This window comes from Thunnus maccoyii, chromosome 22 (assembly GCF_910596095.1).
Source record: "Thunnus maccoyii chromosome 22, fThuMac1.1, whole genome shotgun sequence".
In the NCBI taxonomy this organism is placed as follows: Eukaryota; Metazoa; Chordata; class Actinopteri; order Scombriformes; family Scombridae; genus Thunnus; species Thunnus maccoyii.
In genome coordinates, this window is record NC_056554.1 from 22,240,278 (window position 1) to 22,259,300 (window position 19,023).

The 19,023-nt window shown below is 38.2% G+C and overlaps 1 protein-coding gene across 1 annotated transcript; it reads left to right on the plus strand.

Annotated features, from left to right (window-relative positions):
* Positions 1-442: 442 nt before the first annotated feature.
* LOC121889979 (zinc finger protein 721-like) lies at positions 443-17,337 on the plus strand. The gene is made up of 8 exons (XM_042402226.1): positions 443-644; positions 2,069-2,763; positions 4,803-4,971; positions 8,602-10,138; positions 11,105-11,115; positions 12,072-12,081; positions 12,261-12,415; positions 15,264-17,337. The coding sequence occupies exons 1-8, from the start codon at positions 555-557 to the stop codon at positions 16,047-16,049; spliced, it is 3,453 nt and encodes a 1,150-aa protein (XP_042258160.1). The 5' UTR covers positions 443-554; the 3' UTR covers positions 16,050-17,337.
* Positions 17,338-19,023: the final 1,686 nt, after the last annotated feature.

Below are 19,023 nucleotides of genomic sequence, written 5' to 3' on the forward strand. Positions count from 1 at the left end.
TTTTTACCCAATAGGTTTCTGATGTTTTTAGTTCATTTTTGAAATAAATAGTGGTTTGTTTGCTGAACATTTATTTCAATGAATAAAACATTTTCCCAGTAAAATGAAAGGACTGACATTAAACCATTTCATTATTTCTGGTGTCAGTAGAGTAGAAGGTAAGTCCTTTAAATTCACTTTTTTTTTAGTCCACAAGAAGTTTCCAAAATTCAAAGTGTTTTAGGGCAGGAATTACAAAAAACACACATTACATCCTGTTAAACTTCAAACCTCTTTACAATATATGTTTTACAGGGTGTATTCTGAGAAATTAGTTTTTTATTTTATTAAGAAACTTCTTTTACTTCATTATTCCTTATTATTCATTTGTCCCAAAGCTGCAGTCTAGTATAATTTATGTGAAGGAAATCAAGGAGCCCTTTTGTTTTTTGTTTTTTTTTTTAAATCCGCCACCTTAGTAACGGTAACCATGCAGGGCGGGGCTTAGCGAAGGCTCAGTTCATCTCAAACGAAGTTCAAATGACCGCGAGACGCCACAAGACCACAAGAGCAGAATGGAGGTGAACCAGAACCCGGAGCACCTAACCGACAACCCCGTTAAAAGGGAAGAATCAAGCTCACCGTGTACTACCAACGATAAACAGGTCAGTGTTCATGATTTCATGATAAAACGGCTTCGTAACGAGGCTAAAGACACGAGGACGAGTCTTGAGGGTCCGTGTGTCTCAATCTTGTTTGAAATAAAGTCTGAAAAAAAGGAAACTAAAACACTTCCAGGCTTTGTTTTCATGGAGTTTTCGGGCGTAAAAACTACAAAAGTCTGAGTGTTTCCTGGTTTCACCTTGTTGCGAGTAATATGAACAAAGTTAGAAAATAATATTGTAATGTTTTCTTTATGTTCGCGGTCCCCCGCGCAGCGCATGGCGCATGCGCAATACATCGTATGTAAAATCCCGCCTTTCGCGGGAGCGCACACAACAAAAGACAAACTGAAATCAGACATCTTAAATGTTCCTGAACAGGATTTCTAGTTAATGTCAGATACTAAGCTTCACTGTGCCTTAAGCGCTGCTAACAGGTGGCATGTAGTCCATGTTTCAAACATATCTGTAGTGTTGGAAGAAGTATTCAGATCCTTTACCTAAGTAAAAATACCAATATAGCAATGTAAAAATACTCAATTACAAGTAAAACTCCTGCATGAAAAACCCTACTTAAGTAAAAGTACATTATCGGTCCCATACAGATGGATCTGAACACAGGGAGCACAGATTTTGCTTTTAGTATACCGGCCTTACACGTTTCTGTTTAAAGAAGGACATCAGATCATTTGTCAGTTTTCACAGTCGTCAGGATGGTAGTTACAACAGCATTACAGTGTACAGGTGAGTTACAAGTAAAAAGATTATTCTGTGTACAGTTTTGTCTTCTGCATTAATGTCACTGCCGTCAGTTACACCTCACAGTAGGCGGGATATAGTTATTAGAGGTGCACCATTCAGGAAATTTCACATTTCAATTTGTTTCCAATTATCGGGGTGATTTGATTCACAACCGATTTTTGAATCATAATCAGTTCTCAGTTCAATACATACATAGATCTGATTCTAGATTGCTGTTTTTAGTTACTCTTTCCATTTGACTGCAATAGACACTTAAGGTCTCAAGGGAAAAAAAATCATACTGAATCAAATGTAAACATTTACTACTCTGAACTGTTTCTCTCTACTAAGAAAAAGGTTAAAATGAATACTTAATACAAATATAAAAATGATTGCAAAGATAAACTGCCAAGTGCAAAACTTCAAATAATAAATTCAATTCATACTTCAAATGACAAAATCAAACAAACAATAGTTGCCTGCTACATTTAGCTGCTTTCTTCATTCATCAATTCACCACCTGCTCCACCAGTCTGTACAGCTGTCAATGAAACAAACGGGAAAGAAGAAGTGAAGTGTCACAGATTGTCTATGAGTCCTACATTTACTATAATGCAACTCTATTTATGGTTTTAGATCACTCGCACCACCATGTCATCTCTCTCTCTCTTTCTCTGTTGTCATAGAAACAAACAGGAAGACAGAGACTCAAACATCACTGCTGTCAGCACCGTGACAAAGCCTTCAGGACATCGAAATATTTAAAGATTCATCAGAGAGTTCCTACAGGAGAGAAACGTCCAAGCTGTGACCAGTGTGGGAAAGCTTTCAATACAGTCATTCATCTAAAAGTCCACCAACGCATTCACACTGGAGAGAAGCCGTACAACTGTGAGCAATGTGGGAAAGCTTTCACTAGAAAAAGTAATCTAAAAAGTCACCAACGCATTCACACTGGAGAGAAGCCATACAGCTGTGAGCAATGTGGGAAAGCTTTCACTAGAAAAAATCATCTAAAAATCCACCAACGCATTCACACTGGAGAGAAGCCATACTGGTGTGAACAATGTGGGAAAACTTTCTCTCAAGACAGCACTCTAAAAAGCCACCAACGCATTCACACTGGAGAGAAGCCATACTGGTGTGAACAATGTGGGAAAACTTTCTCTCAAGACGGTAATCTAAAAAGGCACCAACGCATTCACACTGGAGAGCAGCCATACTGGTGTGAACAATGTGGGAAAACTTTCTCTCAAGACAGCACTCTAAAAAGGCACCAACGCATTCACACTGGAGAGAAGCCGTACTGGTGTGGGCAATGTGGGAAAACTTTCACTCGTGGTAGTTCCTTAAAAAAACACAGATGCAGTCACTCAGCATCGTGTTGAACATGTTTTAGAGGCAGATCAGTGGTGTCCCCCGTCTCTTCATGCCTTTAATAACGGTGTTGTTTTATCCTGAGTTTCTCTACAAACTGAGAGATGCCAACTTTAACTTAAGAACCAGCATCTTTGCCATTAGCGGCCCATGTTACCAAATTTTTAGCACAGTGATTGGTCATAGCTCACTTCTACTCTGGGAGTTTTTTCATTTTTCAACTTGAGTTTCATGTTGATCCAAGTCATAGAATTGCTGAAAGTGTGAGTAGCGTAACATTGTTAATGGGGGAAAAGTAACAGCATTTAAAGTAACTTAAAGAAAGCTTGAAATTAGTTTAAATGAGTTTAAGGTGGATTCAGGATTTCGTTCTGGTGGTTGTTCAGACGATTGAGTTCAGTTTAATAGTAATTAGATTTGCAATTTGTTTCAAGAGAACAAAATATTTTTAAATCAACCACTTAATGACAGCGAACAATATTCACAGTTAAATTATTCCAATCAGAAAGAGCCTGAAACATTAGCGCTTTTTCACCAACTTCCTAGGAGACAAAGAGAATCATAAAGAGGATCTGATCAGAGCGAAACATAGAATTGTTTTAAGCAACGAGGAAAGTTCAAATAAATACATTTGAAAATAAGCTGATGCCAATGAAATTCATCTGAAAATGTCCAACATTTTGTGGTGGTGCATAAAAAAGAAACATCCTGATACAAATCTGCGGAGATCTGCACAGCCTGTTAAATCTGACGTTTAGCAATATCAGCATAGTTCACTATCAGTAATATAGGTTTTGAGGCAACTAGTTGTTCATAAAATGTAAGAAAATATGAAAATACTGAAAAATGTTTATTTCTTGCAGTTTAAGGTGTCGTCTTCAAATGTCTTGTTTTGTCTGATCAACAGTCCAAAATCCCCAAATAATTCAGTTTACTGTCATGTGACACGTGATGGTAAACAGGTTTAGATCATTACAGTCTGGGTCGTCCACATCTCCTCATTGTTCAGCTTCAGTGTTCAAATGTAAATAAGTGCATGTACTCAGGTACTGCATTTAACTACAATTTAAAGGTACTTGAGTATTTCCAATTTTTGTGACTTCTGCACCATATTTCAGAGGGGAATGTTGTATTTTCTACTCCACTACATGTATTTTACATTTGTAATGAATTTAGATCACTTTGTAGAGATCTGTTTTCATTTTGTAACAAATTCTATGTATTGTATTGTGTTATTGTATTTTTACTCCACTGCATTTCTTTCACAGCTTTAGCCACTTTTCAGATTAACATTTTAAATGTAAAACACTAATTGAGACTATGCAACAGTATAAATCTTTAAAATTAGCTCTGCATTCACCATAGTAAAATGCTGCAATGACTCAGTACTAATATTCCAATAATATATAATAAATATTAGAAAATCCATGAGTACTTTTGACATTTTAAGTACACTTTGCAACAAATACTTCTGTTCTTTCATTCTAATGTAAGTGTACATAAACATTCATAAATTAATAGAAAAGACAAGCAATACAATTAAATCTTAAGGTATGAATTGTTCTTTTGACTTTTTTACCCAATAGGTTTCTGATGTTTTTAGTTCATTTTTGAAATAAATAGTGGTTTGTTTGCTGAACATTTATTTCAATGAATAAAACATTTTCCCAGTAAAATGAAAGGACTGACATTAAACCATTTCATTATTTCTGGTGTCAGTAGAGTAGAAGGTAAGTCCTTTAAATTCACTTTTTTTTTTAGTCCACAAGAAGTTTCCAAAATTCAAAGTGTTTTAGGGCAGGAATTACAAAAAAACACACATTACATCCTGTTAAACTTCAAATCTCTTTACAATATATGTTTTACAGGGTGAAATTAGTTTTTTATTTTATTAAGAAACTTCTTTTACTTCATTATTCTTAATTATTCATTTGTCCCAAAGCTGCAGTCTATTATAATTTATGTGAAGGAAATCAAGGAGCCCTTTTGTTTTTTGTTGTTTTTTTTTTTAAATCCGCCACCTTAGTAACGGTAACCATGCAGGGCGGGGCTTAGCGAAGGCTCAGTTCATCTCAAACGAAGTTCAAATGACCGCGAGACGCCACAAGACCACAAGAGCAGAATGGAGGTGAACCAGAACCCGGAGCACCTAACCGACAACCCCGTTAAAAGGGAAGAATCAAGCTCACCGTGTACTACCAACGATAAACAGGTCAGTGTTCATGATTTCATGATAAAACGGCTTCGTAACGAGGCTAAAGACACGAGGACGAGTCTTGAGGGTCCGTGTGTCTCAATCTTGTTTGAAATAAAGTCTGAAAAAAAGGAAACTAAAACACTTCCAGGCTTTGTTTTCATGGAGTTTTCGGGCGTAAAAACTACAAAAGTCTGAGTGTTTCCTGGTTTCACCTTGTTGCGAGTAATATGAACAAAGTTAGAAAATGATATTGTAATGTTTTCTTTATGTTCGCGGTCCCCCGCGCAGCGCATGCGCAATACATCGTATGTAAAATCCCGCCTTTCGCGGGAGCGCACACAACAAAAGACAAACTGAAATCAGACATCTTAAATGTTCCTGAACAGGATTTCTAGTTAATGTCAGATACTAAGCTTCACTGTGCCTTAAGCGCTGCTAACAGGTGGCATGTAGTCCATGTTTCAAACATATCTGTAGTGTTGGAAGAAGTATTCAGATCCTTCACTTAAGTAAAAGTACCAATACAACAATATAAAAATACCTAATTACAAGTAAAACTTCTGCATGAAAAATCCTACTCAAATAAAAGTACATTAGCAGTCCCAGTATCTACAGATGGATCCAAGGATCCGAATACAGGGAGCACAGGTTTGCTTTTAGTATACCGGCCTTACAATTTTCTGTTAAAAGAAGAACGTCGGATCATTTGTCAGTTTTCACAGTCGAGAGGATGGCACTAGCAACAGCATTACAGTGGATAGATGAGTTACAAGTTAGAAGGTTATTCTGTGTACAGATTTGTGTTCTGCATTAATGTCACAGCAGTCATTTACACCTCACAGTAGGGAGACTATAGATATTCAGATATATGAAATGCTGTGCATATTTGAAAATATGAATTTTATGATAACATTTATGTGGATATCAGTACACTCAGTAAATCTGAAGCAAAAGGAATAATCAAAAGAAAGATCATTGAAGAGTGGCAGCACAGTTGGGATACAGCAAACAGGATGACACCTTTTATGCAGTGCAGCCAGAAATGGGCTCAGTAAGCATAAACATGATATTTAGCCCCACTAAATGTCAGCAAACAAATATTTGCTATGTAAAGATATAGTGAAGTAGTGGTGTCCTGAGCAGAGAATGAAGTCACACTCCCTCCATGTGTGTTGTTATCCACGCTTCTCTGTTCTTTGATCTGGAAGCCGGTCCCGTTGCGCGTGTATGTTAATGAATGAGCCGGCATGTTAGCGCATGTGTAACCCTCTCTGTCCTCCCTGCGGCCGGGTCACAAAGTTTCTCATATTACAGCTAAAGAGTACACTAAAATATGTTTTCTGAAACATATTTGATCAGCACTGCCTAGTTTGACAGTTTGATTGTAGTTTTGTGAGCTGTGTGTTCAGATGCCGCTTTCTTCTTTCCTTTATTAAATAAACCACACGTACATTTGTTTTTGTCTGAGATGCTGTTGCTCTAATGCAACATCTAGTGGGGCTGAATGTCGTACATTGCACTTTAACAAGACTGAGAGTTGGACACACCAAACTAAGTAAAACTCTAGCTAATAGGCAAACATCTGTCATGATTATGTGAGCACTCAAATAGAGAAATCAGTGCAGCATATAATTTGTCACTGTCAAGAATACTGTAGACAACGAGAATCATTAAAGAGGAAAAGAGGGAAGCTTTGAGGTGGAACAACTGAGTCTGAAAAATGTATTTGAGATCAGATTAGGCAGTCTATTCCATTATTTGAAAGAAACTAGTGTTTAGTGAAATATTGTTGTTTGTCTATTTATTTTTCCATTATTTGAAAGAAACTGGGCTGATGAAAAGAATGGTGTTAGGTGAAATATACGGGATCGGTCAAAGCAGTTGCGGTATACAAGGATGTTTGTTGCTTCTCTTCTATGACACTCTGTGTCTTTGTTCCTTTTCATTTACTTAAATAAAGATTAAATTTGAATTTGAATTTCACTTTGTTGGTAAAATGACACATCCTGAACCACTCCATGGCTAAAATGAGCACTTCTTTGTTTAGAAACAATATGTAGCCTAAATGCTAAATGTCTTGAATGAAGCAGCCTCTACACCACTCAAGCAAATTGTTTTACTGGCATATAAAATTTCCCCCCACCCCTCCGATTTCATCAGGTGGGTGACAATGATATAGTTTGATGCGGTATGTTGTTTTTCCTCCTGTTCTCCCCAGTTTTTTGAGTCACCAGCCGCCACTGGTGTGGGAGTTGAATGCAGCTCATTTTTGTAGGATACAGCAGAAAGGTCTATGTACACACAGTACATTATATACAAACTTTGTATGAAGTTTGGTGTTATTATCATTTATTTTACAATAATTATAGGTCTTATATTTATAATTCAGTAGTGGGGATGACCTATGAGGGGAAGGGGAAAAAATGGAGTGAGGGTGACAGTTTAGTGATGAAGTGCTGTAGAAAAATACCATCAAAACTAAAATTTGTAGTTCGATACTGCAGTTTTTCCTTTATTAGGGTCCAAGCACCTAGTGGTTCACTCACACTCTCCATTCAAATATATGAGTATTTTTCTGTGTCCAGCTGCAGTTACTTATTGTCTCTACACACCTGACAGTACACATGTCAATCAAACTTTGACCAGGTCATGTGGGTTAAAAGTCTTTTCTAAAAATAGACTTGATGACAATTAGGAAATTAATTTGTTTTACACACAAACTCATCAAGAGTTTTCAATTTCCTAATTGATATTCAAGTGAATGGGTCCAAATCTTGCATCATTTTGACACAGGTGTGAGCAAGACAGACATGTCTCACCCTGCAGAAAATTCTCATCCTCGCACTGTTGAGATTTGATGTTTCGCCATGACAGAGGAAGTTGCTATAACTTTATTGTAAATGCTCCAGTCTGCACCAAACTTTTCATGTTTAAGTCCAACCTGTCAGCCCAGGTCTGAAAACATCTAGATGCCTGTGACAGAAGCCCTTCAACTTCGCCACGCACTGACGTGCGCAAGGGTGCGAAGGCCCGTTCATCGCTGCTTGCAGCTTTAATTAACATGATGATTTCTTAAGCTGTTAAAATGTTGACCTCAGTAATTGTACCTTAACGAAACGGATGAGACACCTACAAAAAGCCAAGAGAGGAAACCCTTTTCATAATTCAAAAATGATGGTCAGGTGGGGTCCAAGAAAGTCACCGTTATTTTCAAAGCCCAATGTTGACATGTATGGACACTATGTAGGATCTCATTATTGATCGCATTTACTCCTCCATTTGCAGCGCTTTACATTTATTAGTCGTCTCTACTTCACTCCAGAAAAAAATGGCAAAAATGTACTCAAATTCTGATGTTAGCTGTCCTAGATCTATTTATCAATCTGTCTGCAATTGTCTGATTGTTTTGTTTTTCTCATTTTTTTGACTGTCAATGTTCATATTTCATTTTACTGAATGGGGAAAAACTAATACTGTTTACACAAAGGTCAGGAGAGGTCTAGATATCCTGACTTAGTCTGTGGCAAGCTTCAAACACTGTGGGTCCTACATTTACCATTAATGTAACATTTTATAGTTTTAGATCACTTGCTCCACCATGTCATCTCTCTCTCTCTTTCTCTGTGTGTTTGTCTGTTGTCATAGAAACAAACAGGAAGAAAAGGACTCAAACATCACTGCTGTCAGCACTGTGACAAAGCCTTCACGACATCAAGACATTTAAAGATTCATCAGAAAGTTCATACAGGAGAGAAACGTCCTAGCTGTGACCAGTGTGGGAAAACTTTCAATACAGTCATTCATCTAAAAGTCCACCAACGTATTTACACTGGAGAGAAACCGTACAACTGTGACAAATGTGGGAAAGCTTTCACTACGGACGGTAATCTAAAACGGCCCCAACGCATACACACTGGAGAGAAACCGTACAGCTGTGAGCAATGTGGGAGAACTTTCACTACAGGCAGTGATCTAAAAATCCACCAACGCAGTCACACTGGAGAGAAGCCATACTGGTGTGAACAATGTGGGAAAACTTTCTCTCAAGACAGCACTCTAAAAAGGCACCAACGCATTCACACTGGAGAGAAGCCGTACTGGTGTGAGCAATGTGGGAAAACTTTCTCTCAAGACAGTAATCTAAAACGGCACCAATGCATTTACACTGGAGAGAAACCGTACAGCTGTGAGCAATGTGGGAGAACTTTCACTACAGGCAGTGGTCTAAAAATCCACCAATGCAGTCACACTGGAGAGAAACCGTACAGCTGTGAGCAATGTGGGAGAACTTTCACTACAGGCAGTGGTCTAAAAATCCACCAATGCAGTCACACTGGAGAGAAACCGTACAGCTGTGAGCAATGTGGGAGAACTTTCACTACAGGCAGTGGTCTAAAAATCCACCAACGCATTCACACTGGAGAGAAACTGCACTACTGTGACAAATGTGGGAAAACTTTCACTATAGAAGGTAATCTAAAACGGCACCAACGCATTCATACTGGAGAGAAACCATACAGCTGTGAGCAATGTGGGAGAACTTTCACTACAGGCAGTGGTCTAAAAATCCACCAACGCATTCACACTGGAGAGAAGCCGTACTGGTGTGACCAATGTGGGAAATTCTTCACTAGATGCAGTCATCTAAAAACCCACCAACGCATTCACACTGGAGAGAAACCGCACTACTGTGACGAATGTGGGAAAACTTTCACTATAGAAGGTAATCTAAAACGGCACCAAGGCATTCATACTGGAGAGAAACCATACAGCTGTGAGCAATGTGGGAAAGCTTTTACTAGAGACAGTTGTCTGAAAAGCCACCAACGCATTCACACTGGAGAGAAACCATACAACTGTGACCAATGTGGGAAAACTTTCACTACAGACAGATGGCTAAAAAGCCACCAACGCATTCACACTGGACAGAAGCCATACGAGTGTGAGCAATGTGGGAAAACTTTCACTCACGCTAATAATCTAATAATCCACCAACGCATTCACACTGGAGAGAAGCCGTACTGGTGTGGACAATGTGGGAAAACTTTCTCTCAAGACGGTAATCTAAAAAGGCACCAACGCATTCACACTGGAGAGAAGCCGTACTGGTGTGGGCAATGTGGGAAAATTTTCACTCATGGTAGTTCCTCAAAAAAACACAGATGCAGTCACTCAGCATCGTGTTGAACATGTTTTAGAGGCAGATCAGTGGTGTCCACTCGTCTCTTCATGCCTTTAATAACGGTGTTGTTCTATCCTGAGTTTCTCTACAAACTGAGAGATGCCAACTCTAACTTAAGAACCAGCATCTATGCCATTAGCGGCCCATGTGACCAAATTTTAAGCACAGTGATTGGTCATAGCTCACTTCTACTCTGGGAGTTTTTTCATTTTTCAACTTGAGTTTCATGTTGATCCAAGTCATAGAATTGCTGAAAGTGTGAGTAGCGTAACATTGTTAATGGGGGAAAAGTAACAGCATTTAAAGTAACTTAAAGAAAGCTTGAAATTAGTTTAAATGAGTTTAAGGTGGATTCAGGATTTCGTTCAGGTGGTTGTTCAGACGATTGAGTTCAGTTTAATAGTAATTAGATTTTGAAAACGTGCAATTTGTTTCAAGAGAACAAAATATTTTTAAATCAACCACTTAATGACAGCGAACAATATTTACAGTTAAATTATTCCAATCAGAAAGAGCCTGAAACATTAGCGCTTTTTCACCAATTTCCTAGGAGACGAAGAGAATCATAAAGAGGATCTGATCAGAGCGAAACATAGAATTGTTTTAAATAACAAGGAAAATTAAGATGAATGTATTTGAAAATAAGCTGATGCCAATGAAATTCATCTGAATGTGTCCAACATTTTGTGATGGTGCATAAAAAAGAACATCCTGGTATAAAGCTGCAGAGATCTGCACAACCTGTTAAATCTGACACTGAACAATGTCAGCATAGTTCACTATCAGTATTATAAGTTTTGAGGAAATTAGTTGTTCATAAAATGTCAGAAAATATAAATATGTCTTGTTTTGTCTGATCAACAGTCCAAATAATTCAGTTTCCTGTTACTGTCTACTGATAAATACTTTGTTTGAAGCACACTTGGACTTTAATGTCCCTGATCTTTCTGATCTTTGTTCATTCAGCAGCAGAGACGGTAAACAGGTTTAGATTATTACAGTCTGAGTGGTCCACATCTCCTCATTGTTCTGCTTCAGTGCACAAATGTAAATAAGTGCATGTACTCAGGTACTGCATTTAACTACAATTTAAAGGTACTTGAGTATTTCCAATTTTTGTTACTTCTACTGCACCATATTTCAGAGGGAAATGTTGTATTTTCTACCCCACTACATGTATTTTACATATATTCTTTATATTTGTAATGAATTTAGATCACTTTGTATAGATCTGTTTTCACTGTGACATTAAAGGATCGTTTTCTGTCGATCACAGTAAAGAAATTTGTAACAAATACTTGTATACTTGTACAGTATAAATCTTTAAAATTAGTTCTGCATTCACCATATTAAAATGCTGCAATGAATCAGCACTAATAATAAATATTAGAAAACCACTTTGTATAATGAGCACTTTTGACTTTTTAAGTATATTTTGCAACAAATACTTCTGTACTTTTATTCTAGTTTAAGTGTTCATAAACATTCATACATGAATAGAAAAGACAAGCAATACAAATAAAATGTTAAGGTATGAATTGTTCTTTTGACTTTATTTCAATAGGTTTCTGATGTGTTTAGCTGATTTTTTTTTAAAATAAATACATGACGGTTTGTTTGCTGAATATTTACTTTTATGAGTAAAACGTTTTCCCAGTAAAATAAAAGGACTGACATTTCATTATTTCTAGTGTCATTAGAGTAGAAGGCAAGTCCTTTAAATTCCTTAAATTCACATTTTAAGATTTTTTTTAGTCCACGGGAAGTTTCCAAAATTCACGTTTTTCAGGGCAGGAATTACAAAAAACACATTACATGCTGTTAAACTTCAAATCTTTCTACAACATATGTTTGTACAGGGTGTATTCTGAGAAATTAGTTTATAAGAAACTTCTTTTACCTCATTATTCTGTATTATTCTTTTGTCCCAAAGCTGCAGTCCAGTATGATTTATCTGAAGGAAATCAAAGAGCCATTTTGATTTTTTCTTTTCTTTTTTTTTTTTTTTTTAATCCGCCACCTTAGTAACGGTAACTATGCAGTTCGTCTCAAACTAAGTTCAAATGACCGCGAGATGCTGTGAGATCGCGAGAACACGGAGGTGATATTTATAACTGAACAGGAACGCAGTTCCTCAGTCAGAGAGTCCTGCTGGATTTCTACGTTCAGGGCGACCACAAGAGCAGAATGGAGGAGAACCAGAACCTGGAGCACCTTACCAACAACCCCGTTAAAATGGAAGAATCGGGCTCACCCTGTGCTACCACCAATGAACAGGTCAGTGTTCATGCCTTCGTATAAAACCGGCCTCATGTCAACTGGTAAGGAACGTACAGCTGTATCTAGATGACTTACCCCTAAATTCAGAAGCGGCTCTCCGCTCCGCTGAGCTGAAGATGGGTGTCTAGACTGGTTCTTACGGAGGCCGCGACAAGCAGCACAGAGCGGATCGAGCTGGGCAGGAAGTCAGACACCGAAGCGGCATTGAGCATCCGGTAAATTTTCAAAATGAAACACCCCGTGCAGACTCCTAGTTGTATATCAACAATAAACGCAATTAAAACAGACGAACAAAGAAACCATTTAACTACGTAGCCTACTTAACCACAGTAGAAGCACAAAAATCAAGGAAAATTACCAAATCAACGAAAGCTGAGCAAGTTAAATTTGAGCAGTTACTGCTACTGCAGTAACTACGGTAGCCTTAAGTTACTGTATCAGCCTTGACTAAGCTGTTGTAATTACTGTAGTAGGAGTGCAACTGACTTTAAACGGCGGAAAACTTCCCCATAGAGAAGACGCTCCGCTTCTGACACGCTCCCGGTGGAATAGGGGGCTGTGCAGAGGACGGAGCAAAACCGCGTCGGAGCCGGAACGCCCGGTGGAATCCCGGGGTTCCTGTTCTGGTAAATATTTTTAAATCTGTTATCCAAATGTACACCAAAGGGCACCACCACTAATAAAAGTCAAAGCACACGATTGAAACTTGCATGGTTCAACAATAAGGCTAGCCCGATTGCAAGGGCCTGTAAAATGCGTGTGGGGCTCGTAAATCTAGCAACTCACTTGATGCTCACTTTCATGATTAAACGGCTTCATAACGAGCCTAAAGACACGAGGATGAGTCCCGAGGGTCCGTGTGTCTCATTTTGTTGTTTGAAAGAAAGTCTGAAGAAAAGGAAACTAAAACAGTTCTAGGCTTTGTGTTCACGGAGTTCATCGGGTGTAAAGACTACGAAAGTTGGCTTCCGATGCACAGCTTTGACAGGTCTAAGTATAGTGGTTTGTGATCTGGACCTGGTCTAATGTGGTCTGGATGGAAGAAAATCAGTGAAATCGCCCCTTTTTGCATTTTCACAAATAGAATAAAAGTTTCACAAATCCGAAACTGTGTTTTAATGAGTCTCTGGAGTCTCCATGATAATCTAGTCCAGGTTTGACAGGTCAAAGTCTAGTGGTTTTTGATCTGGACCTGGTCTAATGTGGTCTGGATGGGGAAAAAAGCAGTGAAATCGCCTTTTTTGCATTTTCACAAATTTCACAAAGGGTTTGAGATCATTAAGAGAAAATACTACAGTAAAAATGAATGAAACTCAGGATTGTGATACCCTTTGACATCTCCTGTCATACTGGAGTATTACTTTGTTTAGGCGTTTTAATATTGAGCAGATAAGACCACAGCAAATAGGCAGAGATAGCAATAAGACTGAAAAGCAGTTTACCATGAGTAAAGGCAAAAAGAAAAATATGCTACAGTTAAAATGATCAGAAATTAGGACAATTACAGTCTACTAATCATCCTCATTTCATTTCCCCACTATTTGTTACGTTATTTACTTCACGAATTAGCTCGAAAATGACCGAACAACGCCATCTACAGGTGTTATGCCACTGTTAAGGTGGACTGGAAAATTCCAATCGGAGGCTGTGAATCGGAAGCCAACTTCAGCCTCGTCAGTTTTTCCTGGTCTCACCTTGTTGAGTAATATTGACAAAGTTAGAAAATAATGCTGTAATGTTTACTTTATGTTCAAAGACTTTTGCGGTTCCCTTTACAGCGCATGCGCAGTACATCATATGTGTAAAAGCCCGCCTCTTGTGGGAGCGCGCACAACAAAAGACAAAAAATCACAAAAATACATATATGATATCAAAGTTGAGTGTCTCATTAAGCATCTACAAAAATCTGAATGAAAATTAACATTCATAACTAATTAGAAAACTTAGCTCAAAAACAGCTCATTTGGCTGCTCAAACCATTTCTCAGGACTGTTTGGGCGTGCTCAGATCACATTTGATTGTCAGTTCACTTTCAGCTCAAGTACCACTTTATTTTCTATTCATTCACTAAAATGTTTTGCTGATATGGAATAAAATACCAAATCTATCAAATGGACCCTACTTGGTTAGAAAGCTTGACTAATCGACTAACTAGCAAAACAAGTTAGACCACCCAAATCTGTGTTTTTATTTAACTATACCTCCCGGAGTATGATGCTAATCATTTTAGCGTCTTCCATTCACTTACATGACATGGTTAGCATTAGCTTTTCTATTCAATACTTTTGAGCTTATTATCAATTACCCCAGTGGTCTACTAGTTATCTTGACTAATCGGCTAACTAGCAGACTAGAGTAGACCACACATATCTGTCTTTATTGAACTATACCTCCGAGACTACGAAACTAAGTGCTTTAGCATCTTTCATGTACTTACATGAAACGGTTAGCATTGGCATTGCTATGCTACACTTTTGAGCTACTTATCCACTCCCTGATTAATACAGATTTGGATGGTGTACCCAAGTCTGCTAGTTAGCTTAACACCGTAACTTTCAAACCATATCATATCATTGTTTTCTCATGGGGGAGAGTAAGTGTTGTGAAGTCAGCTTGGCCAGATAGCCACGTCAATCATCTTTCTCTTAAATATGATTGGGCAGGTATTTATTACGAAAAAATTTATTACAAATTATGAAACAAACGGGAAAGAAGAAGTGAAGTTTCACAGATTGTCTATGGGTCCTACATTTACCATAATGCAACTCTATTTATGGTTTTAGATCACGCGCTCCACCATGTCATCTCTCTCTCTCTTTCTCTGTGTGTTTGTCTGTTGTCATAGAAACAAACGAGAAGACAGAGATTCAAACATCACTGCTGTCAGCACTGTGACAAAGCCTTCTCGACATCGAAATATTTAAAGATTCATCAGAAAGTTCATACAGGAGAGAAACGTCCAAGCTGTGACCAGTGTGGGAAAGCTTTCAATACAGTCACTCATCTAAAAAGCCACCAACGCATTCACACTGGAGAGAAGCCGTACCGGTGTGAACAATGTGGGAAAACTTTCTCTGAATACAGTAATCTAAAAAGCCACCAATACATTCATACTGGAGAAAAGCCGTACAGCTGTGAGCAGTGTGGGAACACTTTCACTACAGTCAGTCATCTGACAGTCCACCAACGTATCCACACTGGAGAGAAGCCGTACCGGTGTGAACTATGTGGGAAAACTTTTACTAAAGACAGTAATCTAATAAGCCACCAACGCATTCACACTGGAGAGAAGCCGTACTGGTGTGAACACTGTGGGAGAACTTTCACTACAGACAGTAATCTAAAAAGGCACCAACGCATTCACACTGGAGAGAAGCCGTACTGGTGTGAGCAATGTGGGAGAACTTTCACTACAGACAGTACTCTAAAAAGGCACCAACGCATTCACACTGGAGAGAAGCCGTACTGGTGTGAGCAATATGGGAAAACTTTCTCTCAAGACAGTAATCTAAAACGGCACCAACGCATGCACACCGGAGAGAAGCCGTACTGGTGTGAACAATGTGGGAAAAATTTTGCTCATGGTAGGTCCTTAAAATCCCACCGATGCAGTCACTCAACATTGTGTTGAACATGTTTTAGAGGCAGATCAGTGGTGTCCCCCGTCTCTTCATGCCTTTAATAACAGTGTTGTTCTATCCTGAGTTTCTCTACAAACTGAGGTCTGCCAGCTGTAACTTTAGAATCAGTGTCTTTGCCATTAGCGGCCCATGTGACCAATTTTTAAGCTCAGTGCTTGGTTGTAGATAACTTCTACCCTGGAAGCGTTTTCATTTTTCAACTTGAGTTTCATGTTGATCCAAGTCATAGAATTGCTGAAAGTGTGAGTAGCGTAACATCGTCAATGGGGGAAAAGTAACAGCATTTAAAGTAACTCAAAGAAAGCTTGAAACTAGTTTAAATGAGTTTAAGGTGGATTCAGGATTTGTTTTTGGTGGTTTTACAGACAATTGAATTTAATTTAATGGTAATTAGATTTTGAAAACGTGCTATTTGTGTTAAGAGAACAATCATATTTAAATCAACCACTTAATGACAACAAACAAATACAGGTAAATTATTCCAATCAGAAAGAGCCTGAAACATAAATTGTTACCAACTCCCAAGGAGACAAAGAGATTCATAAAGAGGATCTGATTAGAGCGAAACAAAGAATTGTTTTAAGCAACAAGGAAGATTAAGATGAATGCATTTGAAAATAAGCTGATACCAATGAAATTCATCTGAATGTGTCTTAACGTTTTGTGATGATGCATAATAAAGAGCATCCTCCGCTGTTAGGACAAATAAAAACTTTTCCCAAACTTTTAGGAAACAACAAAAAAATAGTTTATCTTTCATCCTTCCATCATGAGTTTGCCTTTCCATTAAGCAGACAGGTCATTACTTTCTTTTTCATTATTACTATTTTAATTATGTTAATTGGAAGTTTAAACACAGAGCCACTTCAGTGCTGTGATGTCTTTGGTGCCAATGATGTCAGAGGTCAGACTGGGATTCCATACAAACTGTATTTTAATCAGTCCTACAGTGATGGATGACCCAGCAGGTTTCCCATCACAGCCACCACATATCCTGTTTTTTAAAATTGTGAGCTTTCCATCAGCAGAGACTGTATGATGATGTGTCGTCATGGCAACCACAGCTGCTAGGACCAAGCATGAGCTTTTTCTGCAACCAGATGTTTGACAGGTTTTTCTTTTGACTTGTTTAAATATTCACTTCTTCTTCTTCTTCAGCTGTTCAAGTGAAGCTTTAATGAGTTTACATTTCACTGTTGTTTATTTCAAAACCTTTAAAATGTAATCATTGTTAAAACATTATTCTATGAGTCAGATGAATAAATCAGCTGTTTGATATCTGTTTTGGTCATGTTTGTTTCCTGCTGGTGGCGCTAGCTCATAAAAAAACAACAGCTTCTTGTTTCCTTACTCTGCAAACAAAATCATAAACTGAGTGCACAGATTGATGAACTTAAAATAGATTTTAAAAAACTTTTGGACAGGAACATGAGCGCTGTGTAAAGTGTTCATGGGAGTTACATTACCTCTGACCTTTAGAGTAGGAGTAGGGGTTAGATTGGTTAATGTATGTGTGCTGTGTTTAACACACATGTACCAAAATAAAAATAAAATGTATTCATGGTTTTCAGATTTCAAAAAGGCCTTTGACTGTATTTGGCATGATGGGCTCTTTTGTTGATTATTAGGGAGTGGTATAGGGGGTAAAACCTATGATTTAATTAAAATAATGTATTTGAATAACAAATGTGCAATTAAAATGGTGTAGGAATTTGTGCACTCAAATATCTTAATGATTTTATGGCGTGAATTATGAATTATTATTGTGCACAACTCCACCATGAAATTATTCGTCCAGTGACATAACTCATATTAGAGTAGGTATAATAATGGAGGAATAGTCCTCCTTTTTGGACACACAAGAGAGGACAATTAGAATTGTGATTGTTATTTATCTTAATTATGGTTTTTCAAGGGTATAGGTCTCTTAAGGTCAAGTCACTGAGATGCAAGCACAAGAAAACACAAACAAGTTCACTTTAGTTACATATACGCTCATTTCTAATACTACAGCTACAAGTACTAAACACCTCAACATTTTACAAACAAGACACAAGAGGAAAAGGGAAACTGGTACACAAGGCTATGGCTAGTGAATGACTGAGTATGAATGTATGAATGACTGCAGTTATGAGTATGAAAAAACCTGATAAACAGATGAGCTGACTGTTGACTGAGAAGCAGCGAGTCAGATCAACGGTACAACAGCTTAGTTCTAAATTGCCAATTGAAGTTACAAATCATGAAAGCACCAGGGTTTAAGCAAGTTGATGAAAGTTTTGTACGAATACTTGCTTGCCCCCTGAGGTGGCTTCTTGCAGAGAATGGAGTCCGATGTGCTGGGGTGAGGAGTTGGAGTCTGGATCTGGTAGTGATGAGTGAGTCGGCCGGTCCGGCTTTGAAAAGGTTCCACTGGAAGAGAGCTCCTGGTTTATGCTCTCATGCTCTCCTAGGCTTGATTCTCAACTCATGACTCCAGATTCAGAAGATGCTCTGAGTCACATCTTCAGACTAGCAAACTGCAAGCTTTCCACTGGCATGGCAGAAAGCAGGAAGAACCAGCATCAAGCAGCCCAAAAGAGCCGCCTAGAAACAGCTTAAAACACAGCCTAAAACAGCAAACAGCAGCTCAAAAACAGCCCAGAGTCTCAGATAAGAGTTTAAAGTTTCAGTCTGCCTGCCCAGAAGGTGCAGCCTAGCCAATCCCAGGGGTTACAGAGTTCTGGGGGAGCAGAGTCAGTCCCCTCCTGTTCATGGACAGGCGGGTGCAGTTCCTGAATACGCTTACTCCATTAATCAAAGTATTTACAATTTAACAATTGCATGATTCCTAATTTTTGCAATTTGGATAGTTGCTTTAGTGTTCTGAGAGTGAAACAAGCAGAATGGTTCTAAACATGATAGTGTTATCATGGATGATGGGATTATGTTAGTGGTATGTGTCTTGGCTTAAAGGCAGTGGAA